General features: G+C 39.5%; 1 protein-coding gene across 7 annotated transcripts in view; it reads right to left on the bottom strand.

Annotated features, from left to right (window-relative positions):
- Window positions 1–13,112: 13,112 nt before the first annotated feature.
- The window catches only part of LOC100017450 (urea transporter 1), a 104,796-nt gene continuing 93,851 nt past the window's right edge, over window positions 13,113–24,057 (bottom strand). For 6 of the 7 annotated variants that reach the window (XM_056824370.1, XM_056824369.1, XM_056824373.1 and 3 more), the window contains 2 exons: window positions 18,345–18,394; window positions 13,113–16,307 (listed from right to left, as the gene is read on the bottom strand). In XM_056824370.1, the coding sequence (XP_056680348.1) occupies window positions 16,119–16,307; window positions 18,345–18,394 (239 nt within the window). In that variant the 3' untranslated portion in view covers window positions 13,113–16,118. The remainder of the gene's footprint in view (window positions 16,308–18,344; window positions 18,395–24,057) is intronic. The other variant, XM_056824371.1, reaches the window with a different exon arrangement.

The raw sequence follows: 24,057 nt of genomic DNA, 5'->3' as shown, positions 1-24,057 counted from the left end.
CAGACCTTGTCATACTTCCTTTTGTTTTAACGGTTTTCCCTGTTATTTATCTACTTACATTTAAGTTTGATTTTTCTTTTCCCTGAAATCTTTGGGAATTTCAGACCCTCTCCCAACCCCTGCCTCATTTTCCCCTGTTGTTCACTTTCTGACCCCATTTCTTCTGTGGTTTCCTTGGGGAATGGATCTCAGAAAGTCTCAGTGTCCTCTCACTGTGGGCAATTCATGATTTACCCATGTAGGTCTCTGCCTTAAAAGATTTTTGGGTGGCCAGAACTGACTCCAGTTGCATTCTGTGCTTTTCCCCTTGGGCTTAGTGGAGTACTCCATAACCCTTACACCTAAAGTCCTGACCTGCTCCCTTTGTTCCTTAGTTCTTTGGCCTGGCTCTGGCAGTTAGGAGCTTTTCAGCATTGGTACTATGGGGTTTTCTGTCCAAGCACAGGCTCTGTTGGTGCTATAGGGTTGTCCCTCCTGGTACTGGTGATTTAGATCAGGAAGATAGAAGGAGAACCAGGAAAATGCAGTGTCATGAAAATCCAGCTAGAATGGAGTGTCCAGGAGAGGGAAGTTATAAGATAGGACACTACAATATAGTTTGAGAGTTAGACACAAACAAATAAAAACTTAATAGAAGATTTAAATGCAATAAAAGGTAGTAATACAAAGCAATACTCCTGAGGCGGTGGTATCAACAGTTAAGAGGAGAAAATGTGGTAGAGAAAAATTCCTAGACTCAGCGCATCTGGGTGGCTCAGTGAATTGAGAGCCAACTTTAGAGATGGGAAGTTCTGGGTTCAAATGTGACCTCAAACACTTCCTAACTGTTTGACCCTGGGCAAGTCACTTAAGCCCAAATGCCTAGCCCCTACTACTAGAACCTATATTTAGTAGAGATTATAAGCCAGAAGGTAAGAGTTTAACTTCTAGACCCATGATGAAAAGTACTATCATACCTCCAGAGAGAGAACTGATAAACTCTTTTTTTAAAAAAATTTAAAACCCTTACCTTCCGTCTTGGAATCAATACTATATATTGGTTCCAAGGCAGAAGAGTGGTAAGGACTAGGCAATGGGGGGTTAAGTGACTTGCCCAGGGTCACCCAGCTGGGAAGTTTCTGAGACCAGATTTGAACCCAGGACCTCCCATCTCTAGATCTGACTCTCAATCCACTGAGCTACCCAGCTGCCCCCCTGATAAACTCTTAAGTGCAAATTGAAATATAGTTAAAAAAAAAAAGTTTTCTTGCTTTTTCCCACTTTTGCCCATGTGTAATTGATATCTTATTGGGAGAGAGAATTTAAAACTGAAAACTTAAAGAATACAAATGTGTTTTTTTAAAGAAACAAAAAGAAATTTTCTTAGATATTTGTCTTGGTGTCACTACTAATTTGATGTTTGCTCTTGAGTAAACTGATGTCATTTGGGCTCCTCTTTTCTTATCTGTAAAAAGAAGGCACAGGATTAGATGATCTCTACCCTCTGTTTCAGGCTCACACATTTGAATGTAAACTCCTGAAGACAGGGACGTTGCATGTTTTGTTTTTGTATTCCCTATGTATAGTAAAAATGCACAAAATTTGTATTTAGTAAATGCTTGTAGAATTTAATTCCAGTGCACTTTTGTGGGCTCAGGAAAGGTGTTATGGAAGAGGTAGGATCTGAGTTGAGCCTTAAAAAGTGGGTAGGAGTTAGATGGAGAGTAGGAGGGAGAGACGTGTAGAGATGGGAACATGGTGTGTCATGTCATGTGTCATACTTCCTTTTCCAAACCTAGTTCTCTTTGTAAATTGGATGGCCCACATTCCTAGAGGGATCCCAGGAGGTGACACTTCCTATCTAAAAGAATCTCAGCTGGGACCATAGACACTCTGTGAGAAATGAAATTCTTTGGGTTTCACCTTGCTGCCTGCCACCCAGCCGATGGCTCCTTAAATTGGGCTCAAAAGAGCAGGTTGTGGACAAGGGATGTGTTCTGGGTGGAAAGAAGAGGTCATGCCTGACTTGGGGAAGACAGGAAGCAGACAACAGTTTTATGGGACACTGAAAACTGGGAGAGGAAGATTTCTCTTCAGAGATTGATCTTTCTGATTTATGAGGCCTGTTTAGGCACAGCTAATATCTTACTCAACCCTCAGTTACGTGTGACTGGAGGAACCTAAGGGTTTCCATTGGAGATTCCCTGTGAACAATGGGGATTGGCCAACAGAAGTGACTGAACGCATGTGGATTGAAGAGGAGAGGTGGCCATATCTTCACCAGGCTCCCTCTCGCCTTTACCCTCCCCCAAGGTGCTCGTGCAAGAAGTTTCACAGGCATTGTCCCCCACCCCTCCCTTCTCCTCCATCCCTGTAAAGCCCCCTACTCTCCCCAGCTAGCACTTCCTGACATAGTCTGGATTTTTTTTTTTTGGTTTGATTTTTTTAGGACATTGAGGATGACCTTTTAAGCATATTGATTGCAATCTCCCATTTCAGAGTTTTAGGCTGAGGCCATTTGAAAGGGTGTTGCCATTCTTTCATCATTTATACATACCTATTTTAAAGTGTCCAGGAGTGCATTATAGAGAGATGTACATGTGTATAATTATATAGCTCTATCCATGTATAATATATACAGTGATTACAGACTATTACAATTATATTATTATAGCTGTCCAAAAGCAAAATGGACTGGCTCTGGAGGCAGTGTCTTCCTTATTACTAGAGTTAAAAAGAAATTAGTTGACCAATTTATATGTTGAGGTTTCCACTGATTAGCCAGTTTCTGACATAAGGGAAGTACATGGTATAGTAGGAAAAATGCTCACTTGGGCTTCATGTACAGTCTCTGATCCGTATGATTTGGGTGACCTTGGGCCAATCACTGACCTGGGTATCAGGTTTCTTGGCTGTTAAATGAGAGGGGAGTTGGACTAGAAGGGCTCCCTTCCAGCTCTAGAACCCAGCTTTATGATCCCATGATTTCTTCTAGGTCTGGAATTCTGAGATAGTGTGTGCTGAGAACCGTTGGCTTCCTCCCAATGGTATCTGCTATCATATAGATTATATTATGTTACATATTAAAAAGTAAAATAAATGGTAACCTCTCCCTGCCCCCCCCCCCATACAATTAAATCGCTTTGGAAGTGGTTGAATGGTACATTCAAGAAGTTAATTGTTCTTTGTCAGCATAGAAGAGGATCTCCAGTGGAGTGTCCCAGGGATCTGTTCTTATCACTATGCTATTGAATATGTTTTGTCAATGGCTTAAATAAAGACATCCATTCACTAGTCAGATTTCAAAATGACATCTTCTTGGGAGGAATACGTCTATATCTATATAGGTATATATCTATATCTATATCTATAGAATATATATGTATATTCTATATATATAAATATATATAGTATTTTCTATATATATAAACATATATATTCTCTCTATATAAATATATATAGAATGATGGAGGATCTTAAAATCTTGACAAACTATTTGCCTGAAGCTAATAAAATGGCATTTATCTTATGTTTGAGTTAAGAAAATTGACTTCTCAAACATAGGGCAGAGAAGGCCTGGTTAGTAGCTTGAAAAATGTCTGAAGGTTTTGGTGGACTGCAAATATGATATGAGTCAGCGGCATGACATGCAAACACAGACTAAAATGATCTTGGGCTACAGTAAAGGAGACATTGCTTTCATGAATAAAGAGGTGGAGCCACCTAGATGCTCAGTGGATACAGAGCCAAGCCTGGATGCAGGAGATCCTGGGTTCCAGTCTGGCTTCAGACACTTCCCAGCTATCTGGTACTGGGCAAATCACTTAAGCACAACCCCCTGATACTCACCGCTCTTTTGCCATGGAACCAATACTCCAGTATCAATTCCAAGACAAAAGGTTAGTGTTTAAAAAACCCCAAAAGAATAAAGAGGTGACAATCTCTCTGTAATCTACCCTGGCCAGACCACATTTGGAATATTGTGGTTTGTTCTGGGCATCACAGTTTAAAGAGGATATTTATGACTTTGGGAATTTTTTGAGAAAAGTGATGAGAATCGTGAAGGACTTGGGGTCCATGTCAGATAAAGATGAGTTAAAGCAACTGGGGATCATTTAGCCTAGATAAAAGTGGGGATGAGGATTGGAGGGTGGCCTTGCACACAACTCTTTGCATGCTGTCTCTGCCTCTAAAATGAGAGCACACAGACACACATACACATCCATAAACACAGAGACACACAACCGATGAGAGAATCTGCTTTGCTTGACTATCATATTTGTTATAATGAAATTTTTTCTTTTCTTTTTCTTTTCCCCCAGTGGGGTGATTGGTGGGAGGGAGAGAAAATAGATTCTTGTTCATTAAAAGCATTTAGAAACAGAGAGGTGAGGTGGGGGTGCTAAAGATGTGGAATGTTGCATGCACTTTTATTGGAGATTGAGGCATTGTTAGCTTTGGTGAATTGTTTTCCTTTGTTATGAGAGAGCTCCCATGGAATGAGGGTCAGCCAGAAATGTTTGGTAAAAATAAAATATGTCCATCAAACTTTAGAAAAAAGGAAACTAAAGTTCTAGTCTTTGCTCTGCCATTATGTCCTGGGTTACCTTAAGCAAGCTATTTAACATCTCTGTGCCTCAGTGTCTTCACTTATAAAATGGGGGGTGGGGGGGTTGGATGACCTCTTAAGTTCCCCTCAAATAGTAAACCTGCAATTTTGCCATTTTGTGTTTTTTATGCCCTATATTTTTTGGTCACTAAAGGAAGGGTAGTACCGGCCACTGGCTAAAAAAGGATCTCTTGGACTAAATGTATCGCCAACTCTAAAACCGTCTGGGCAAGGTTTATGCTAGGTAGAGGCAGGATCTACCCTGACTCCAGGCTTTTCTATGGGTGACTTAGGGAGAGGCTTGTTTGCTTACACTTCACATTCCAAGGGCTTGAGTCTCAGAGTTCTCTGGCAACCTTCTGAACCAACCCAGAGGAGGTTGTCCCCCCAGCTGCCTCCTTCTAGTCCGTGTCTGCCTCAGAGACTTCTGGAGGCACAAAGGACCTCCCCCTCGTGCCAGCCTTCCACTCCAGTCCAAATCTCTGTCCATGCTCAGCAGTGTTTGGGATTTCCTGGCGTTCACTCTAACAATGTGACTCGTTTCTCCAGGACAACTTTTTGCTGTCTGGGAGACTTCATTTTGTCACATTTTCCCCAAGTATGAACCAACGTTTTCCCCTCTGCATCATTCCTTCCTCCTAGATTCCTTAAATGTTACTAGGACATATTGTCTAGATGGGAACCAAATGACTACCCAGCCTTAAGTAGGAAATAAGTTTTCCTGTTCGTTTCTTTTTTAAATTTGCCCTCAAAGCCAGGCTCCATCTGCAATAGCTATTTTCCAGGCCTTGCTAAACTAGAGTTCAATGGATTGGATGCCATTCCCCTTGGCACGTTCTGCGCTGAAACATTTTTAGACTGGTTTGAGCCCCTCGGGGTTAGAGGCTGTATGACAGAGTAGAAAGAAGCTGGGTCTGAGGGTCAGAGGATTTGGATTCAAATCCTAGCAAACCTGTGTGATCTTGGAATCACCACCTAAGCTCTATGGGCTCTGTTTCCTTATCTATAAAATTGGGGTGAGACTGGACTATTTCTGCCTCTAAGTCTATGACTGAGGACATTAACATAGAACGACAGCTCACTAGTAGGTGCAAGCCCAAATTCTCCCCTTTGGGGGCTCCAAGAGCCTTATCACGTCAGACAGCCTCTGCTTAAGCTGGAGTTCTCGTACTTAAATAACCTGGGTCGATAACTAGATCCTAAAGAATGGAGAACGTATTATACAGAGAAAATGTTACCTTTACGTAGAAATAAAGGAATGGAAATTCTGTTGCCGACTCTAGTCTGACCCTCATCGACATGATTGAGGCAGGCCAGGTAAGACATTGGGACAACTGGATGGTACACCAAATAGAATGCCAGTGTTGAAGTCAGGAAGATCTGAGTTCAAATGTGGCCGCAGACATTTATTAGCAGTGTGACTCTGGGCAAGTCAATGAACTCTGCTGGCCTCAGTTTCCTCATTTGTAAAGTGACCTGGAGAAGGAAATGGCAAAATGTTTCAGGACCCTTGCCAAGAAAAACTCTAATGGAGTCACAATAAAACACGTTCACAAAACAAGTTAGATGATTGAAACAACTCCAGAACAAAGTAAGAGATGGGTAAACGGAGTGGCATAGTTAAGGACATCCATCATACTCTCTCTGGCATAGGTCAGGCATCTGGCTGATGCCCCTTGTGTAGCCCATTCTACTAGACTAAGGAGCTTCCAGGCTCTAAGTTGGATGTCAACTTGGAGGAGGGAAATCCATGGATTCCTACTGGCTACATGTGAGGACTCCATTGTGCTCTTCTAGCTAAATAATAATTATCACTAGCAAGTGGGATGAGATCCCATATGTGACTAGAGCCTCTGTAACCCTGGGTATAGAGTTATGCTATGTATCTGGGCAGGAATGGGGAGAATTTTCAGTTGATGAGGCCAGCTGTACAATCTCATTGTCGGCAGTTATTATTCAGTCACTTTTCAGTCATGCCCCATTCTTTGTGACTCCATTTGGGGTTTTCTTGGCAAGGATCCTGGAACAGTTTCCCATTTCCTTCTCCAGGTCATTGTACAGATAGGAAACTGAGGCAAACAGGATTAAGTGACTTGCCCAGGGTTCACGCAACTAATAAGTTTCTGAGGCTGGATTTGAACCCAGAACTTCTTCACTCCAGGCCCAAACTATGCCACTTTGGAGCTGCAAGCAATGCCTGAGGCTAATGCAGTCACAGAAAAACCCAGGACTTAGGACAGAGCTGATAGGACACCCAGACCCCTTAGCCAGGCTGTATATTAAATAAGACTTTTCTCTGTATGATTTTGAACTTCCAATTTAGAATAGGGGGTGGTTGTTTTGGTATATTCTCATTTCCTTTCTTTGGTGAGAAATCAAGGAATCTTCCACTCTACCCTTTGTCTTAGCTCCTGCTAAAGAAGATTAGTGTCTTCTCTCTCTTTAGAGGCAAAGTGTTCTCCCAAATTGGTCCTAGATTATTGCCATTAAATCATGCCAGGCAGAATTTTCTGCCCACCTTATTGTCATTTATAGCAAATGGAGTAAATTGAGAGCAATAAAAAAGACAGCAGATAATGTGGAGGGAGTGAGGTGCAGCCTAGCTCATGGCTACTTGAAAGCTTTAGTGGTAGAGGACAGAAGAGGCTTCTCTCCTATATCTTTTCCCCTCCCTGGAAAGAAGTAGATAAAAATCAATTAGGGGTGTGTGTGTGTGTGTGTGTGTGTGTGTGTGTGTGTGTGTGTGTGTGTGTGTGTGTAGGAAGTAGGCACTGTACTTTTACCCAAAAGACAAAAGGTCACTGGAAGATGCCAAGGAGCTCCCTATGCTTTGTCTCACCAGTATGACCTACTGGAGACAATGGTGAAAGGGACTCAGAAGAGAAGGTGGCCAGAGCAAGATGCACCCCCTCTTCCAATACTCCTCCTCCCAGTCGATTCTCTTCTCTATAGTTCTCAGGGAGAAGTTCAAGATGTTTTTGGTGCTGTGACCTCTGGGTAAAAGTCTTTTTGACCTCCACAGGCATCCCTGACATCCAGAGCCTTTTAGCAATGATCATTACCTGGCCAGCTGGGAAATGAAGGGTTACATTACTGATGGAATTTTAGAAAATGGCTAGAGTGCAGGTTCTCTCTCCCTCAATTATCTAGGCCAGCAGGGACAGGTGGTAGCTTGGAAAATCTCCAAATAGCAGGAAATGTATTTTAGAATGCATTAAAGTGCTTCCCTTACAGCAGGCTTACTTTCCTGATCATGTTTTTTATTTACCCATAAATCAGTTCAGGTTGAGGTGAGGCAGAAGAGAGAAATGCATTATGGGGAGGAATAATTCAAATTCAGTTTAACTCAAAACACTTCACAATTTGAAATGGCTTTGAAGTTTACAAAGCACTTTCCTTACAACAGCCTTGTGAGACAGGGAGTACAAATATTTAAAAAATGACAAATACTTCAATAATAACAATAGCTAACATTTATGTAGTGCTTACATCAGACATCGTACTTTATAATTATTATCTCATTTGATCCTTACAACAACCTTGGGTGGGGGGGGAGGTGATATTATTATCCCAATTTTACAGATGAGGAAATTGAGGAAAACAGAGGTTAAGTGACTTACCCAGTGACATTGCTAGACAGCTAGTAAGTTTCTGAGATTAGATTTGAACTCAGGTCTTCCTGACTGCTGGCCCAACACCATCTCCCTTGTGCCAACTAGTTACCCTCAGTAGATGCAGAAAAAGCTAACTAATACTTATTTTTATGAAAAAAAAATTCTAAAATTAGTTATGGAAAGGTCTGCTTTTTTATTTGGTATGACCAAAATAATTTATTTAAAGCCAAGAATTAGCATTTTTTTTTTTGCAATTGGGAAACACTAGAAGTTTTTCTGCTCCAAATAAGTATAAAGCCAGGATGCCCCTTCTGCTCAGTATTATTTGGCATAGTTCTAGAAATGCTAGGCTTAGTAAAGAGGCAAAAGGACAAAAACTAGAGGTAAAAATATGGACAAAAAGCAAGTGCACATATGATTAGTCCTATTTTAAAGATGAATACCACAGAATCTCAAATTAGGAACCCTGGAGAATTTCTTTTTCTTTGAAAAAAATCAATTAAAATTTTCAGTCAACTAAAATCTTTTTTTTTATTCCTTCTCACTTCCTCTACAATACTCCACCCCGCAAAAGAAAAGCAGAGTCTGTAAACAAATAAACAGTCAATCAAAACAAATTCCTACATTGTCCATTTAAATAAAAAAAAATTCTCTGCACCCTGAGTTCATTATCTCTGTTAGGAGGCAAGAATCATTCTTTATCATTAGTCCTAGAGAATTATGGTTGATAATTACAGTAAGAGTTCTTAGTCATCTATCTTTATAAGGTTGTATAAAAAAGTATACAACTTTCTCCTGTTTCTATTTCCTTTACTCATCAGTTCATGTAGGTTTTTCTAGGCTTCTTTGAAACCATTCCTTTCATTAATTCTTGTACCACAATAGTATTCTATCACAATCACACTATAATCTGCTCAATCTTTCTTCAGATGATAGTCAGCCCCTTAATTTTATAGATCTTTGCTGCCACAAAGAAGAGCTGCTGTAAATATTTTTGTATATAGGGGTCTTTTCCCTCTGATTTAGTCTTTCTAAGGCAGTGATGGTGAACCTTTTAGAGGGACTGGTGAAGTCCTCTGGCAAATGGAGAGGGAGAGGGGAGCAGCCCAAACCCGCATCCCTCCAGCTTTCTAGTAATGAACTCTGTGCTGGAGCAATGGCACACTTGCTCACAGAGAGGGCTCTGAGTACCACCTCTAGCATACATGCCATAGGTTCACCACCATGGCTCTAGGGTATAGGCCTATTAGTGGTACTGCTAAGAAAGACAGTAATGTTTTGGGTATAGTCCTAAATGACTTTCCAGAATGGCTTCACCAAGATTAACTAATTGCATTCGTGTGCCTGTTTTTTCCACTTTAATCATTTTCAATTTTTGTCAGTATTTCCATTCTGATGGATGTGAGGTGGGACCTTAGAATTAATCTTCATTTCCTTGATTATTAGTATTTTGGAACTTTTTTTCACATGGTAATTGATAGCTTGGAGTCGAGGACTTTCTTTTTAATATTCTGCCAAGTGGTTATACAACTTCCACTTGAAGATATCTAGTGATTAGAACCACTGCCCCCTGAGATTGCTCATTCTACTCTTAGACAATGCTAATTATTAGGAATTTTCCCATTACGTGAAAGCTAAATCTTCCTTGTCCATCCATTGTAGTATTTATTAGATTAGTGTTAATATTTATAATTAAATTAATCATATATTAATTTATGTATAATAATAACATAATAAAAATGTAAAACTATACATTTTTAACAAAGAAACAAAAAAGATGAGAATGATTAAAAGCCTGAAACTACAAGGACTCGACAGCAAAACTCATGAGAACACTATGAGAAGTGTTACAGTCAAGATTTTGCAACAGTTCTTGGCTGTTTACATTTTCTTTTATGAGAACTTGAATATAAAATGATTACTGTTTGTCTATTTAAAATATTTCTCATACCTTCCAGACCTACCTATTTTCACACTAAACTAAGCATCCTGCTCTTAAATAGCATCTCATATTGTTCCCAAATTTAGTGTTCTTTTTCTATATGTTGATCTGGGCATCAACAATGCAACAGTCAGATAATGAAGACAATTAATGCACAGAGATTACACTCAGTCCTGAAAAGGACTGAGAATCTCAAAAGGAAAAAAAAAAGACTTTTAAAAGGAAAAACTGGGTAGTGTTAAGTCCCTTTCAGCTATCAATACTCAAGTTGTTTCATGTAGTCATTCAAAAACTTAGAATTATTCAGATGTTTTATTTCTCTATGCTCATTATCTCCAGCTCTTTCAATTTGTCCTGATATTGTTCAGCCATGTACAAGTCTTTGTGACCCCATCTGGAGTTTTCTTGGCAATGATATGGAGTGGTTTGCTCTTTTCTTCTCCAGCTCATTTTATAAATGAGGAACCTGAAGCCAACAGGGTTAAGTGACTTGCCCAGGATCACATAGCTAGTGCCCCACCTCAGATTTGAACTCAGGAAGATGTCTTCTTGACTCCAGGACCATCACTCTATGCACTATGGTGCCACCTAGATGTCTTTACATGACATGATCTCAAAGCTCTTCAGCATCTTGGTCATTCCCTTATGGGTACCTTGGAATTTATCAATATTCTTCCTACAATGTCATGCCTAGAACTAAACCTAGATCTCCAGGTGTGGACTGACCACAACAGAGAACAAAAATGCAATTTCATTCCCTAGAATCTCTCTAATCTTTATAATGCCCCTTTAGTGAAGTCTGATATCACATTCAGTGTTTTGGTTGCGGTATCAAGAGGTTATGACTCAAAATTAAGTGATGTGCTCATAGTCACAAAACTAATACGTACCATAGCTTGGATTCTGTATCAAAGAAGATCATATTTTCCAAACTTCTTATCCTCCCATATATGAGAACTGACTCATGGAGAGCAATTGGGAACTATGCCCAAAGGACTTTAAAACTGTATACCCTTTGATACTGTAATACTATGACTAAATCTATACCAAAAGAAATTTTTAAAAGAGGGTAAAGGACCCTTTGGACAAAAATACTTATAGTAGCTCTTTTTGTGGTAGCAAAAAAATTGGAAATTGAAGGGATGTCCATTAATTGGAGAATAGCTGAACAAGTTGAAGTATATGATTTGATGGAATACTATTGTACTATAAGAAATGAGGAGTGGGATGATTTCAGAAAAATCTGTGAAGACTTACATGAACTGATGCAAAGTGAATTAAGTAGAACCAGGAGAACATTATACACAGTGTCAGCAATATTATGTGATGACCAACTGTGAATGACCTAGTTACTCTCAGCAATATAGTGATTTAAGATAATCCCAAAGACTCATGATGAAATATACCATCTACTTCCAGAGAAAGAACTGATGGATTCTGACCAGAATATACTAAATTTCACTTTATTTTTTCATTATCTTTAAATTTGAGAGCCTTTTCATAAGATGACTAATGTGGAAAATGTTTTACCCAATTATCTATATCAGAATCTATATCAGATTGCTAGCTGTCTCAAGAAGGGAGGAAGATAATTTGGAATTCAAAATAAAAAAAGAATATCAAAATTGTTTTTACATGTAATTGGGGAATATATATATATATGCAGTGTTTGTGTATATATATATATATATATATATATATATATATATATATATATATATATATATATATAAACCAAATCCTAGATTTGTCCTATGGTCTACATCTAGGTTGTCAACAATAAAGAATGATATGAGGGTAGAATGGCTGTAATTTCCTTTGAGCCCATTCATAATAGCCTTAAAAAGTGAGACATACCTCACAAACACTAATAGTTTTTCTTCATAGTCCATTATATGTATATAACCCATGAGGGAATTTAATGGGCATTGATTAGTGGTGTACAAATCAAGAATGGAAAATATACAAATCTGGTGCTATTGCCTAGTGAATAAATGCCCTGATTTATCTTAATCTAGATAGATAATATGTATATTTGTATAAGTCTTTATAACTTTCACACAAATCTTCATCACAATAGAGAAACTAATAATATTTGCACAACTTGTTTCAGCTGGTCACTGTAAGGATCACATGAAATGAGTATGTGAAATACTTTGTAAAAACTAGAATGCCACATTAGACTATAAGCTCCTTGAATGAATATATGGAAAACCCCCTCTCTATTAAGCACTTACTATGTGCAAAGGCCTGTGATAAGTCCTCAGCGTACAAATTGAAAAGTAAGACAGCAATGTTGTCCAGAAGCTGATATTCTAATGGGGGAGACAACATATATGGAAAGTTTTAACTACAATTCAGATGGAAAGGCCCTCTGGTCCTTAGGGTACAACCCCAAAGCAGATGGCAAGGTTTTGTCATTCATGTTATTTCCACTGATAAAATTGTATCAATTTCTTTAAATGAAACAAAATGACAATCCTTACCTTCTATCTTAGAATGGATATTAAATATCAGTTCTAAAAGCAAAAGGGTGGAGTGACTTGCCTAGGGTCACAAAACTAGGAAGGATCTGAGGTCAAATTTTAATCCAGGTCCTCTTGATTCCAGGTTTGGCTTTGCATCCACTGAGCCACTTAGTTGCACCATATAGATTCTAATGTTGCACCATTTCATAGTTCCAAGTTCTTTTGTGGCAAAAACTTCCATTTCTACAGAATTTTAACCCAGGTCTTCAGAACCTTTACCCTAGCCATACTATCTTGCTGTCTCTTTTTCCTTTCCCAATGCCTTCCCTCACTTAGTACCTGATTCTGTGCCTCTCTAATGCATTTATCATGGAATGTTATAATTATTTAGTGCTTGTGTCCTATCTGCTTACCTATGGAAAATACTTCGTAAATTATTTTGGTTGAATGAATGTCATATGGTATATGTGTCTTTGAAAAAAGCACCGATGACTATATTGTGACTTTATATACATTTATTTATGTCCGCTTACATAGAAACATGATACAAATGATAGGAAAAATACACATGTAAGTGCTCTTCAACTAAACAAAGATAAAAATATATACACATTGTTAGAATAATACTTATATAGTAGGAAACAAGAAAGTGAACACCATTTGAACTTGTCCTATTTATAGTGCTTTCAAATCCATTTATTTACGATTGTAGGAAATCACTTCATGAGAAGTTGCTCTATTCACCCATCTTTGACCCGCTCTGAGCATGAGTCATGGGTCTCTGAGCATGGGTCATCTCCATTGTTGCTAGTTCATTCATAATTGGACCATAGATTTTAGAACCTGTGCAGAGCTTATTTTCTTTGTTGGGCATTTGGTATTCTCCATGATTTCTAAAGTTCTCATTTCACAAATTCCCTGACAAAGCAAACGCCAAGTCAAACACTAAAAAAATTTATTTTGTCCATAGAAACATATGCACATTTTGAAAGACCAACTGGAGGGCAGGGACTTTGATTTATTTTTGTTTTTGTATTTCCAGCATCTAGAAACAGTAAGGCACATCATAAATGCTTGCTGAACTGAATAGCGGTTGTAAACTAAAGGAATCAAAAAGTCTTGGTTGCAAGGGCCTTCAAATGAGAAAAAATGGTGTATTTTCCTAAGGGGAAAAATAGCTCTGATCTTCTTCTTGAACTAAAGACTGGCTCTAGAGAACAGGGACTGCTTTTTATCCCTAGCTCCTAGTCTGTTGCCCTGCACATAGTAGTTAATAATGCTTGTTGACTGATTACTTCTTTGTTGCCAGGCCATCCCTTCAGTGAGTTTAAATATAGACCTTGAGTTGGAAACTCTAAGTTAAAAATAATATTATCTAAAACTTCCAAAAGGACAGATTAACATTTTAGTAAAAATGTCATTCCATTTTGAGCACATTTTCCGGTGGCATGCATGAACTGAGTTATAATGACCAACAAGGCGCAAAGGCACCACCACATTTCCTTCAGTATCTTCCAGGCTGTACCCAAACTGTCCATTGAGCCAATTAAAGATGCTATCTTCAGCTGGACCACCATAAACTTCCCCCCTTGAAATTCTTTATAAATTGATGAGAACTAGACTAATCAACAATCTGCTGTCTTCTATTCTAGTTTCTTGGTTGTTGTTGTTGGTGGGTTGTTTTTTTTTCCCTTTGGCAAAACAGCACACACTTTGTGTCTTCCAACTGATCCCTAGAGCTCCCTCTTGTATTGAAAAAGTGGAAGAATCTTGAAGGGAAAGGATACAACCATTGTTTTCAGTGTTCCTAGTTGACATGTCAATCAGTATCATACCAGTTAGCCAAAATATAATTAACCTATTTATTTATTTTAATTATTATTTAGAAAAAAATAAAACCTTCCCTTGTCTCTTAGAAACAATACTGCATATTGATGCCAAGGCAGAAAAGTGGTAAGGGCTAGGTAATAGGGGTTAAGTGACTTGCCCAGGGTCACATAGGTAGGGAGTGTCTGAGGATAGATTTGAACCCAGGAACTCCTGTCTCTAGGCCTGGCTCTGAATCCACTGAGATATCTAAGATGCCCTCAGTTAACTCACTTAAATGGTCACTGGCTGGCTTAGAATTGGCAGAAAGCAGTCAACCAGTCATGCAGATTGAAAGAGGGAAAGGAAGCATGCTTGATAACAATTTTGGGGACCCATGACTAGAATATTCTAGTGTACAGACTTGAGTGTCATAGAACTCATCATCTATGTTTGTTTGGTAATTTAAACTCCTTTGGTTTCTGAAAGCACAATAGTTATCATTCAATATAAATTAATGAGATAAGGCTTTTAATACAAAAGTTACAGCATCAATTTAATAGGCTATTAATTCAACAAGTAATACCAATAAGCAATTGTTAATCAAGGTGGGGGGAAGCCCCAGGCTTTGGAAATGGGTAAAAAAAAATCAAATCTGAAAAAAATGTGAATGTAAAATGCTAAAGAATTGACAACCAGTTCCCTTTTACTCGTACTCGTGGAGTACTCAAAACAATTCCTATCAATTTAAATTAAATTGGGTCTGCCAAGTATTTCAAAGGCTAATTCCATCCATGTGTAACTTTTCTATCAGTGAAATGAGATGACTAAGCTGGGAAGAGAGGCTCATTCATTTTATTCTCTTCAAAATAACTGTTCTCAGGAGACCATTTTGGAAATCGTTGTCAGTCTTCGACAAGAGTGGCAATGCAGGCCACGTATGAATCATATCCCTTCTTCCTCCTGCTTTGTGGCCAGCCTGAGGGGCAGAACAACCCAACCCAAGACCAAAGGAGCCCTGGACCTGGGAGGACCTAAAGCAACAAGGGCCCAAAGGCTGGCCTCCCTTTTCATAAGGACTTGAAGACTCCACATGATGCCGTAAGCACATTCCTTTCTATTTCAGATTTGGGCTCTATTGACTAAGGACTAGTTAGGCAAAGTACAAAAGCTTTAATACTGTTCATATCTTTATGCATCTGTTCATTACAATCATCCTATTACACAAAGGAAAGAGCAATAGCACAACGAGGCTCTATACTCCCTTCTCTGTTGGGGGGGGGGGCTTTTAAAGCCTCTGACCCATAGGCACTCTTTCACTCTCTAACTCTCCTTCAGATCAAGTATTTACAAATCCATAGCCCCTTGCTCCCTGTCAGAGTATAGGCCTATTGGATTTTAAGCTGAAAGGGAACCTAGAGGTCATCATTCCAACCTTCTGGTTTTACAGATGAGGAAACTGAGGCCCAGAGAGATGTAGAGAGTTGCTGGGGCATGTTGCCTGTCATTTTAGACAAGTCTAAATCATAGGCATCTTTTTGGCCTCTAACAGAAAGTAACAAGCAAGTGAAAAGGATGCACTTTTTATATCAAAAATGGAGAGAAGTAAATTGCTGTATGGTTAGTTTGGAAGATTCTACTACAGTAGAAGATATCAGTTCACAGATTCTGGAAATCACTGGTGCTGTCTGGGTTTGACATCAGACAAGTTGGCTTTGACTTGGCCTTTCCGCCAACTTTTTCTTTGATGACAGGTAGAAGGTACGGTTCTCCTCACAGTAAGTCACTTTGTTGAGTGGCAGCTTATAGATTGAGTGATTTTTTGTTGTCACTAAGAGGAAGATGAGCGTGGCTAAGCAGAAGGGCCAGGTACATGATGGCAACCCAAACTGGAAAAGAAAGAACAGGAAGCAGAGGAAGTTTGAATCTTTCTGAATCAAAATTTGAGAGCTGGAAGGTTCCTCAGAGACTGTTTAACTCCCTCATATTACCAATAAGTAAGCTGGAGTTAAATAACCTCAGGGAAATGAAATAACTTGCCCGAGATCACATGGATAAGGTAGGATTTGAACTCAGGTCCTTTGACTCCAGTATCAGAGCTTCAACATATATTCCACTTGGTCCACTCCTCTCCCTGTCTCTACTCCATCTCCCACCCTACTCAAGAAACACCAGTGGTGCCTTATATCTCTAGGATAAAATAGAACCTGATCTGTTTAATATTTAAAACCCTTCATGATCTACTTCCAGCTTAGCTTTCTTGACTTATTGAACATTGATTCCTTTCAAGAATTGTGCTTTCCAGGCAACCTGGCCTTTTTAGTGTTCTCCATACACAATATTCTGCTTCCCTTGCCTTTCTTGGGTCACAGACTGACACACATACTTGGAACTTATTCTCTCTTCATCCTACCCCTTCTTAAAATCCTGAGCTTTCATCAACTGACTTCAAGGACCAACTCCTATATGTTGTTGTTTAGTCATTTTCAGTCATTCCCAACTCTTCTGTGGCAAAAATACTGGAGTGCTTTGCCATTTCCTTCTCCAGCTCATTTTATAGATGAAGAAACTGAGGCAAACAGGGTTAAGTGAATTGCCCAGGGTAGTAAGTATCTGAGGTCAGATGTGAACTCAGGACTTCCACTCAAATCTCCAATAAAAAGGATTTATTCACCATAGCTAGACTGCCTATCCTTCCAGTCTTCTAATCTTCTTTAGTCACCTCTATAAATTCGGTCTCCAAGGATCGTGGCCTTCTTGGTGTTCCTCAGACAACATACTCCCATCTCCTGACTCCATCTATCTTCAATGGCTATCTTTTCATGCCTGGGGTCCTCTCTCTCTCCTCATCTTTGCCCCCTGAATTTCTTTGTTTCCTTCAAATCTTCTTCTACAAGAAACCTGTTCTGTTCCTCCTTAACCTTAGTGCCATTTCCCTTAGATTACTCTCAATTTATCCCATGAATATGTGTGTATTTATTCATCCATATCTATATCTATCTACACTCACAGGATGAACAGAGTATACACATGTTATACAAACTTGAATGCTGTGCTTTGCATTGTTCTCTCTCCCCCACTGGTGGCGAATTCCTCGAGGGCAGAGATTTTGTCTTTGTTTTTCCAGGGTTTAGCACATAGTAGGCTCTTAATAAATTTCTGTCCAGCAGAATGTGAGTAAAGTCCTAGAGGGTGGGAACTTTTTTTTCTCTTTATGGTTCTCCAATGCCTGGCACACAGTAGGTTCTTTGGTTTTCTGAACAATTCTAGTGCACAAAGCTCTATCAGCACCTCCAGGGGCTGCAAAGCCCAGTGATCACAGTGAGGTCTAAGGAGGGAGTTTGCTATGGAAATGGTGGGATCAGGAAAGGATGGGCAGGAATGGAACTGAAGGAGTAAGGGCAAAGGGAGGGAGGGCGCTCCAGCCACGGGAAGCCACTTGGTTAAAGACATAGAATTGGTTTTGCTACTAGCACACTGTGGATTTAATGATTGAACCAGACCTGTGCTTACTAAATGTTTATTGACCAATTGACTGATATAAACAAAGGCCCAGAGGAATGAGACGAGGGCACTAATTTAAGGGGGTGGGGTTGGACAGCCGACTTTTTACTATTTTGTCCATGTCTCCTTAGTGTAGCCAAACTGGAATACATTGAGGTTAGCTCCTGAGAACTCACATTTTACCAGCCTAACTAGGAAATGGATTTGTGACGTCTAACAGACAGCCTGAAAAGCGACACACATCACCAGCTTCCTACCCCACGACTTGGTGTTTTCAAGGGATCCAATGATGTCAAAGTTTATCGTGGTGTTGGACAAGACCAAACTCCCTTGGATTTGACACAAACCAGCCTCAACAGGTCCCAATGGAGCTTACCAGTCATTCTAACCCAACAGGAAAACCCAGATAAAGGCATATTTACCACAGCCATCATGTTTGCTAATGCTGCACCCAGGTAAGCAGTAAACAGAGCTACAAAGGAAATGAAACAATTCTTAGTTAACAGTTACTGTTCAAGGGAAACACAGCTGCTTTCTGAAAACTCAACGTGCCATCACATTTATCTTTCCTTCTTTAGTCCCATCTTTCTCATTATTATCACATATGCCATTTTGGGTTTTGGTTGTAGTTTTTAAATTTATATTTTTTAAAAGTATATTTTATTTATGTATAATATTTACACATTTAATTTATATTTAAAAATATTAAAATGTTAATATGAAGTCAACTTTTTATGTTATCAAATTATTATTTATTTATATAATTTATTTGCGTATTAGTTATGCATTTATTAAATTATGTCTAATATAGTAATTACATATTAAAATTTTATTTTAAAAGATCTTAGAAATGATATTAAATACCAGTTCCAAAGCAGAAGGGCAGTAAGGATTAGGCTACTGGGGTAAATTGACTTACCCATAGTTATACAGATAAGAAAGTATCAGAGGTCACATTTGAATCCAGGACCTGGCTCTTTATTCCCTGAGTCACCTAGCCACCTCCATTTCAGTTTTTAATAGAATTCTACATCTAGTAGGGAGTGCAGAAATCATCTGTTCTACTCAAACCTTTTACAAATAATGAAATTTAGGCCTAAAAAAATGAAGTAACTTGGCAATATCTTTTGTTACCATTCCTTCCCAGTTGCCACTGATAAATCCTACAACCGGCCCTCATTGTTACTCACCTAGATTGTAACAATAACCCCTCCACAGATCTTCCTACTTCTTCCTCCTTTACTGATCCATCTTTCACACTATCACCAGATACATTTTCTTATGTAGTGATCCATTTAGGTTACTCCTGGCTCCCCAAATGTCAGTGGCTCCCTACTACTTCTGGATTTGAGTTTAAGCTCATTTTCTTCTGCAGAAAGGGAGCTACTCAGCTTGCCCTTTGATTCCTTAACCCTAATCTTTTACCCCTTGCTGCAGTAGGCACCCTGGGACTATTCTCTGGAGGCAGTGTCAGGGACTAAGAGCCTTCCCCTCCTTCTACAGTCATACCCTTTTTGTCTCAAATGGGACAAGGCAAGTCACCTGGGATAAATAATCGAGGATGACTTGTGAGCTGTAATAACGAAAGTAAAATATAAAATGTAATATTAATTTTAAAAAAGGATTGTGGTTGCCATCTATAAAATGAACTCTCAAGTCACCAGTCTGTTAGTAGTTTTTAACAATTAAGTTTTAATCAAAATGGAGATAAAGTAAAAGGAGGAAAATGTAGGAAGGAGACAGAAAATATCACCTAACTATAATACCCTAAGCTGAATCAGGAAGCCAAAATCTGAAGCCCCCCAAGCCCCTTAAGCTGGCAAAAGCCCTTGAGTGCACAGCAGGCACCAGAGCTACTGCTCAGACCCCTGTTCCAGCCAAGCGCCAACCCCCAAACATGCACATGCACATACACTATTTGGATGGTTATTGATATGGCTTTTGGCTTCATATTCTCTACCCTTGAAGTTTGTCCTTTCTGCCAATATCCTTTACTGCCTCTCTTTTTGCGTCATCATCCTAGTTCAGGCCCTCATCATCTCTTGCCTGGACTATAGCTTCTAAAATGGGGTCTCTTCTGGTTGCACCCTTCCAATTCACCTGCCACACAACCATCAAGGAGATTGTCTTAAAAGTCCTGGGTGAGGGGGCTGAGTGGAGAGAGAGCTAGGCTCAAATTTGGCCATAGACCCTGCCTAGCTGTATGACCATGGGCAGAATCAAGCTTGATTCTAAGGTGGAAGGTGAGCGTTTAAAAAAAAAGTTACTTAACCCCCATTTTCTACCCCTTATTGCTCTTCTGTCTTGGAACCAATATGCAGTACTGAATCGAAAATGGAACGTAAGGGTTTTAAAAAAAGGAAAAAACACAGAAAAGAACAACTATGGTAACATATAGGAAAACAAATTCCTTAATTATCTATGTCCAAAAAATGTCCCAGAATTTTATCAAGTTTTGTAGTCTATAATTATTAGTTCTATACTATACATATATAATTTATCAAGTATATATTTATGTTCTCATATATCTGAAGTATCTGCTCAAAAATATTTACTTATTGGAGTAAGAAAGTTTAGAGACTGTGAATTCAGTCTAATCCTCTAATATTAAAGGTAAGAAAACTGAGGGGTTAAATTAAATGAAATTGCACATAGGTCTCAGGTAACAGATTTGGGGTCTAAATCCATTTCTTAAGCCAGTAAATCTTCACTGTGACTGCATTGCCAAAAGAAAAATAAGCAAGTCAACCTGCAACACACTGCTGTTTGCCAAATTTGCCAAAGCCCCATGTAGGAGATTTTGACTTGTTTTGCTGGGCCTCAGAGGGCAGATCTAGGAACATGGGTGATAAATGGAAGCAGATTTATGCTTGGTGAAAAAAGGGGAAAAACCACGTGACTCAAAGTAAGGAAGAAGTTATCTGAGGTGTTATTGGCTTTCCCCATCAGCAAAAGGCACCCAGAAGAGGATGGATGCCACATGTTAGGAATGTTCTAGGCACCGTCTGTGCTTAGGCACAGGTCAGACTCGTTGGCTCTCTTGTAACTTGGAGATTCTGGTTCTGATCTGGAAAGTGGGTATAGTATTAATTTATTTCATGGAACTATGGGGAGGACCAAATGTATATAATGCAATATGGACTCAGATCCCAAAGTTTGCTACTTGATAACTATGGGAAAAGAAATGATTTTTAAGTAATCAGACCATTTAGCCTTTCTGAGCCTCAACTTTCTTATCTGTAAAACTAGAGGGTTAGGTGGGGTCTCTCAGCACTATCATGATTGGAAGAGTAACAAGGAAGTTTCTTTGAAGACCCAAGTTCACTGAACAGCAGCAGTAGCAGTAATCTGTTTAAAAACCAAACAACCAACCAATAAACGAACAAACAAAAAAAACTAAAACCAAAACCAAAAAACCAGAGCGGGGAGAGAGAACATGAATCATGTAACCTTGGAAAAATTATGGGTAAAATGTATTACCGGAATAAAATACTGAAATAAAACAAAAATGTAAAAGATCCACAAACCCTTACCTTCTATCTTAGAGTCAATACTGTGTATTAGGTCCAAGACAGAAGAGTCTTAAGGGATAGGTAATGGGGGTTAAGTGACTTGTCCAGGGTCCCACAGCTAGTATGTGTTTGAGGCTGGATTTGAACTCAGGGAGATGAGTCTTCCAGAATATAGGCCCAGCATCCTATGAGCTTGTACCACCTTGCTGCCCTCAGCCCTCTACTAATGAGCAGCTATTCAACTTGAATCAGAAACCTTCATTTTCTGAGGGAATCGCGTTTGGCTGGTATTCGTATTCTCCAGACATGACTCACAGGACCTGACCTAGAACTGTGCTCTTGAAATCTTGAATGCTCTAGATGCTGGACTTGTATTCTCTTATTTAGGAAATGAGCAAAACAATTGGGACTGTTAGAGTCCTGGCTCAAGAGGCCACTTTTACTAATAAACAAAAATTCAATTTCTGCCTTGTTCGTGGAGTCTTCCCAAATAGCTCATGTTTATCTAACTTCACAAAGCACTTTTCTCAGATCTTGGGAGTTTTCAGATAGCAGCATCCCTAGAAATGCACAGACTTGCTTCTAGCCTCATTAAGGTAAAAACTCATTGTGAAGACAGAGCCCACCTTCCTGATCGCTACCAGCAACAAATGTTGCACGACTACCACTAACAGAGGGATACAGAAGCCCTGAGAGGGGCAGCCATCCTCAGACCACTATTTCCACTTGCAGCCCCATCCTCACAGCCATCATCTGGGAAGCAACTCTGGTGGAGAAAGAGCCACCCATCCTTACCCACTGTCAACCAACTGCCACTTACAGGGCAGCAAGCCCGGAGCACCCAGGCATCCCGGAGATCCAGGAAGTAGCATGTGACCAATCAATCAAACTACCACCACTTGTCTACCTTATCTTTCTCCCCTGATGGGGAAAGCCCAGGACCTAGAAATCAAGGACCCTGGTTATGGTGACATTAAATAATTACATTTTCTTAAAGAGGCATCAATATCTGCTTTGTTGGGGGAGCTGGGGACTCAGTGATTAGAGTCAGGCCTAGAAATGGGAGGTCTTGGGTTCAAATTTGAGCTCAGTCACTTCCTAGCCCGAGTAAGTCACTTAAACTCAATTGCCTATTGATAGCACTGCTGGATTTGTACCCCAAAGAGATAATAAGGAAAAAGACTTGTACAAGAATATTCATAGCTGTGCTCTTTGTGGTGGCCAAAAATTGGAAAATGAGGGGATGCCCATCAATTGGTGAATGGCTGAACAAATTGTGGTATATGTTGGTGATGGAATACTATTGGGCTCAAAGGAATAATAAAGTGGAGGAATTCCATGGAGACTGGAACGATCTCCAGGAAGTAATGCAGAGCAAGAGGAGCAGAACCAGGAGAACATTGTACACAGAGACTGACACACTGTGGCACAAGAGAAAGTAATGGACTTCTCCAGTAATGGCTTTACAATGTCCCTGATCAACCTGCAGGGATCTACGAGAAAAAAAAAAAACTATCCTCAAGCAGAGGACAAACTGAGGGAGTAAAAACACGGAGGAAAAGCAACTGCTTGACTACAGAGGTTGAGGGGACAGGATCGAGGAGAGACGCTAAATGAGCGCCCTAATGCTAATACCAACAACAAGGAAATGGGTTCAGAGCAAGGACACATGTGATACCCAGACGAATCGCGCCTTGGCTAGGGAAGGGGTGGCGGGGTGTGGGGGGTGGTGGGAAGAAAATGATCTGTTTCCAATGAATAATGTATGAAAATGATCAAATAAAATAATGTTTTAAAAACTAAAAATAAATAAATAAATAAATAAACTCAATTGCCTAGCTCTTATCATCCCTTCTCCTGTAGACCAGGTACTTAGTACTGATTCTAAGAGGAAGGTAAGGATTTTAAGACAAATTTAAAAAAAACAACTTTTTTTTTTTGCTATTGCACCTCTAAGAACAACAGACTTTTCCATCTGTCTTTCAGATGAAACCTTCCAGCCATGCTATCTCCCTCTCCATCTTACTTTTCTATTTGTATTTCTAGTATGAAATAAAAAGGACCTCATAAATATATCATTATTTCATCCATCCATTCAAGGTAGGACAAGCATCATTCTCCACATTTTGCAAATGAGGAAACTGAGGTGAGATGCCTTTTTTGAATCCACACAACTAGTATACAGCTTGAACCTGAGGCTTCTGACTCTGGTGCTTTCTCCCAGGAAGCTAAACTGTCTAAATACTTCAGCCCACACCAATTCTCCCTTTTCTGGGCTCCCAAACCAGTTTAGGCTTTTTTTTTAAAACCCTTACCTTCTGTCTTGGAATCAATACTGTGTATTAGCTCTAAGGTAGAAGAGTGGTAAGAGCTAGGCAATGGGGGTTAAGTGACTTTCCCAGGGTCACACAGCTAAGAAGTGCCTGAGATCAGATTTGAACCCAGGACCACCCGTCTGTAGGCCTGGCTCTCAATCTACTGAGCTACCCAGCTGCCCCCAGTTTAGGCTTTTAAGAAGCACTTTAGGGCTGAAATGACTTGTATGGCATCACACAGATAGTAAGTGAAGTCAGGTCTTAGAGCTAGAAGGGACCTCAGAGGTTATTGAGTTTAACACCCTAAT

Source organism: Monodelphis domestica, chromosome 3 (assembly GCF_027887165.1).
Source record: "Monodelphis domestica isolate mMonDom1 chromosome 3, mMonDom1.pri, whole genome shotgun sequence".
NCBI classification, from domain to species: Eukaryota; Metazoa; Chordata; class Mammalia; order Didelphimorphia; family Didelphidae; genus Monodelphis; species Monodelphis domestica.
The sequence above is the reverse complement of the archived record's forward strand: the minus strand, read 5'-3'. Positions and strand labels throughout refer to the sequence as shown.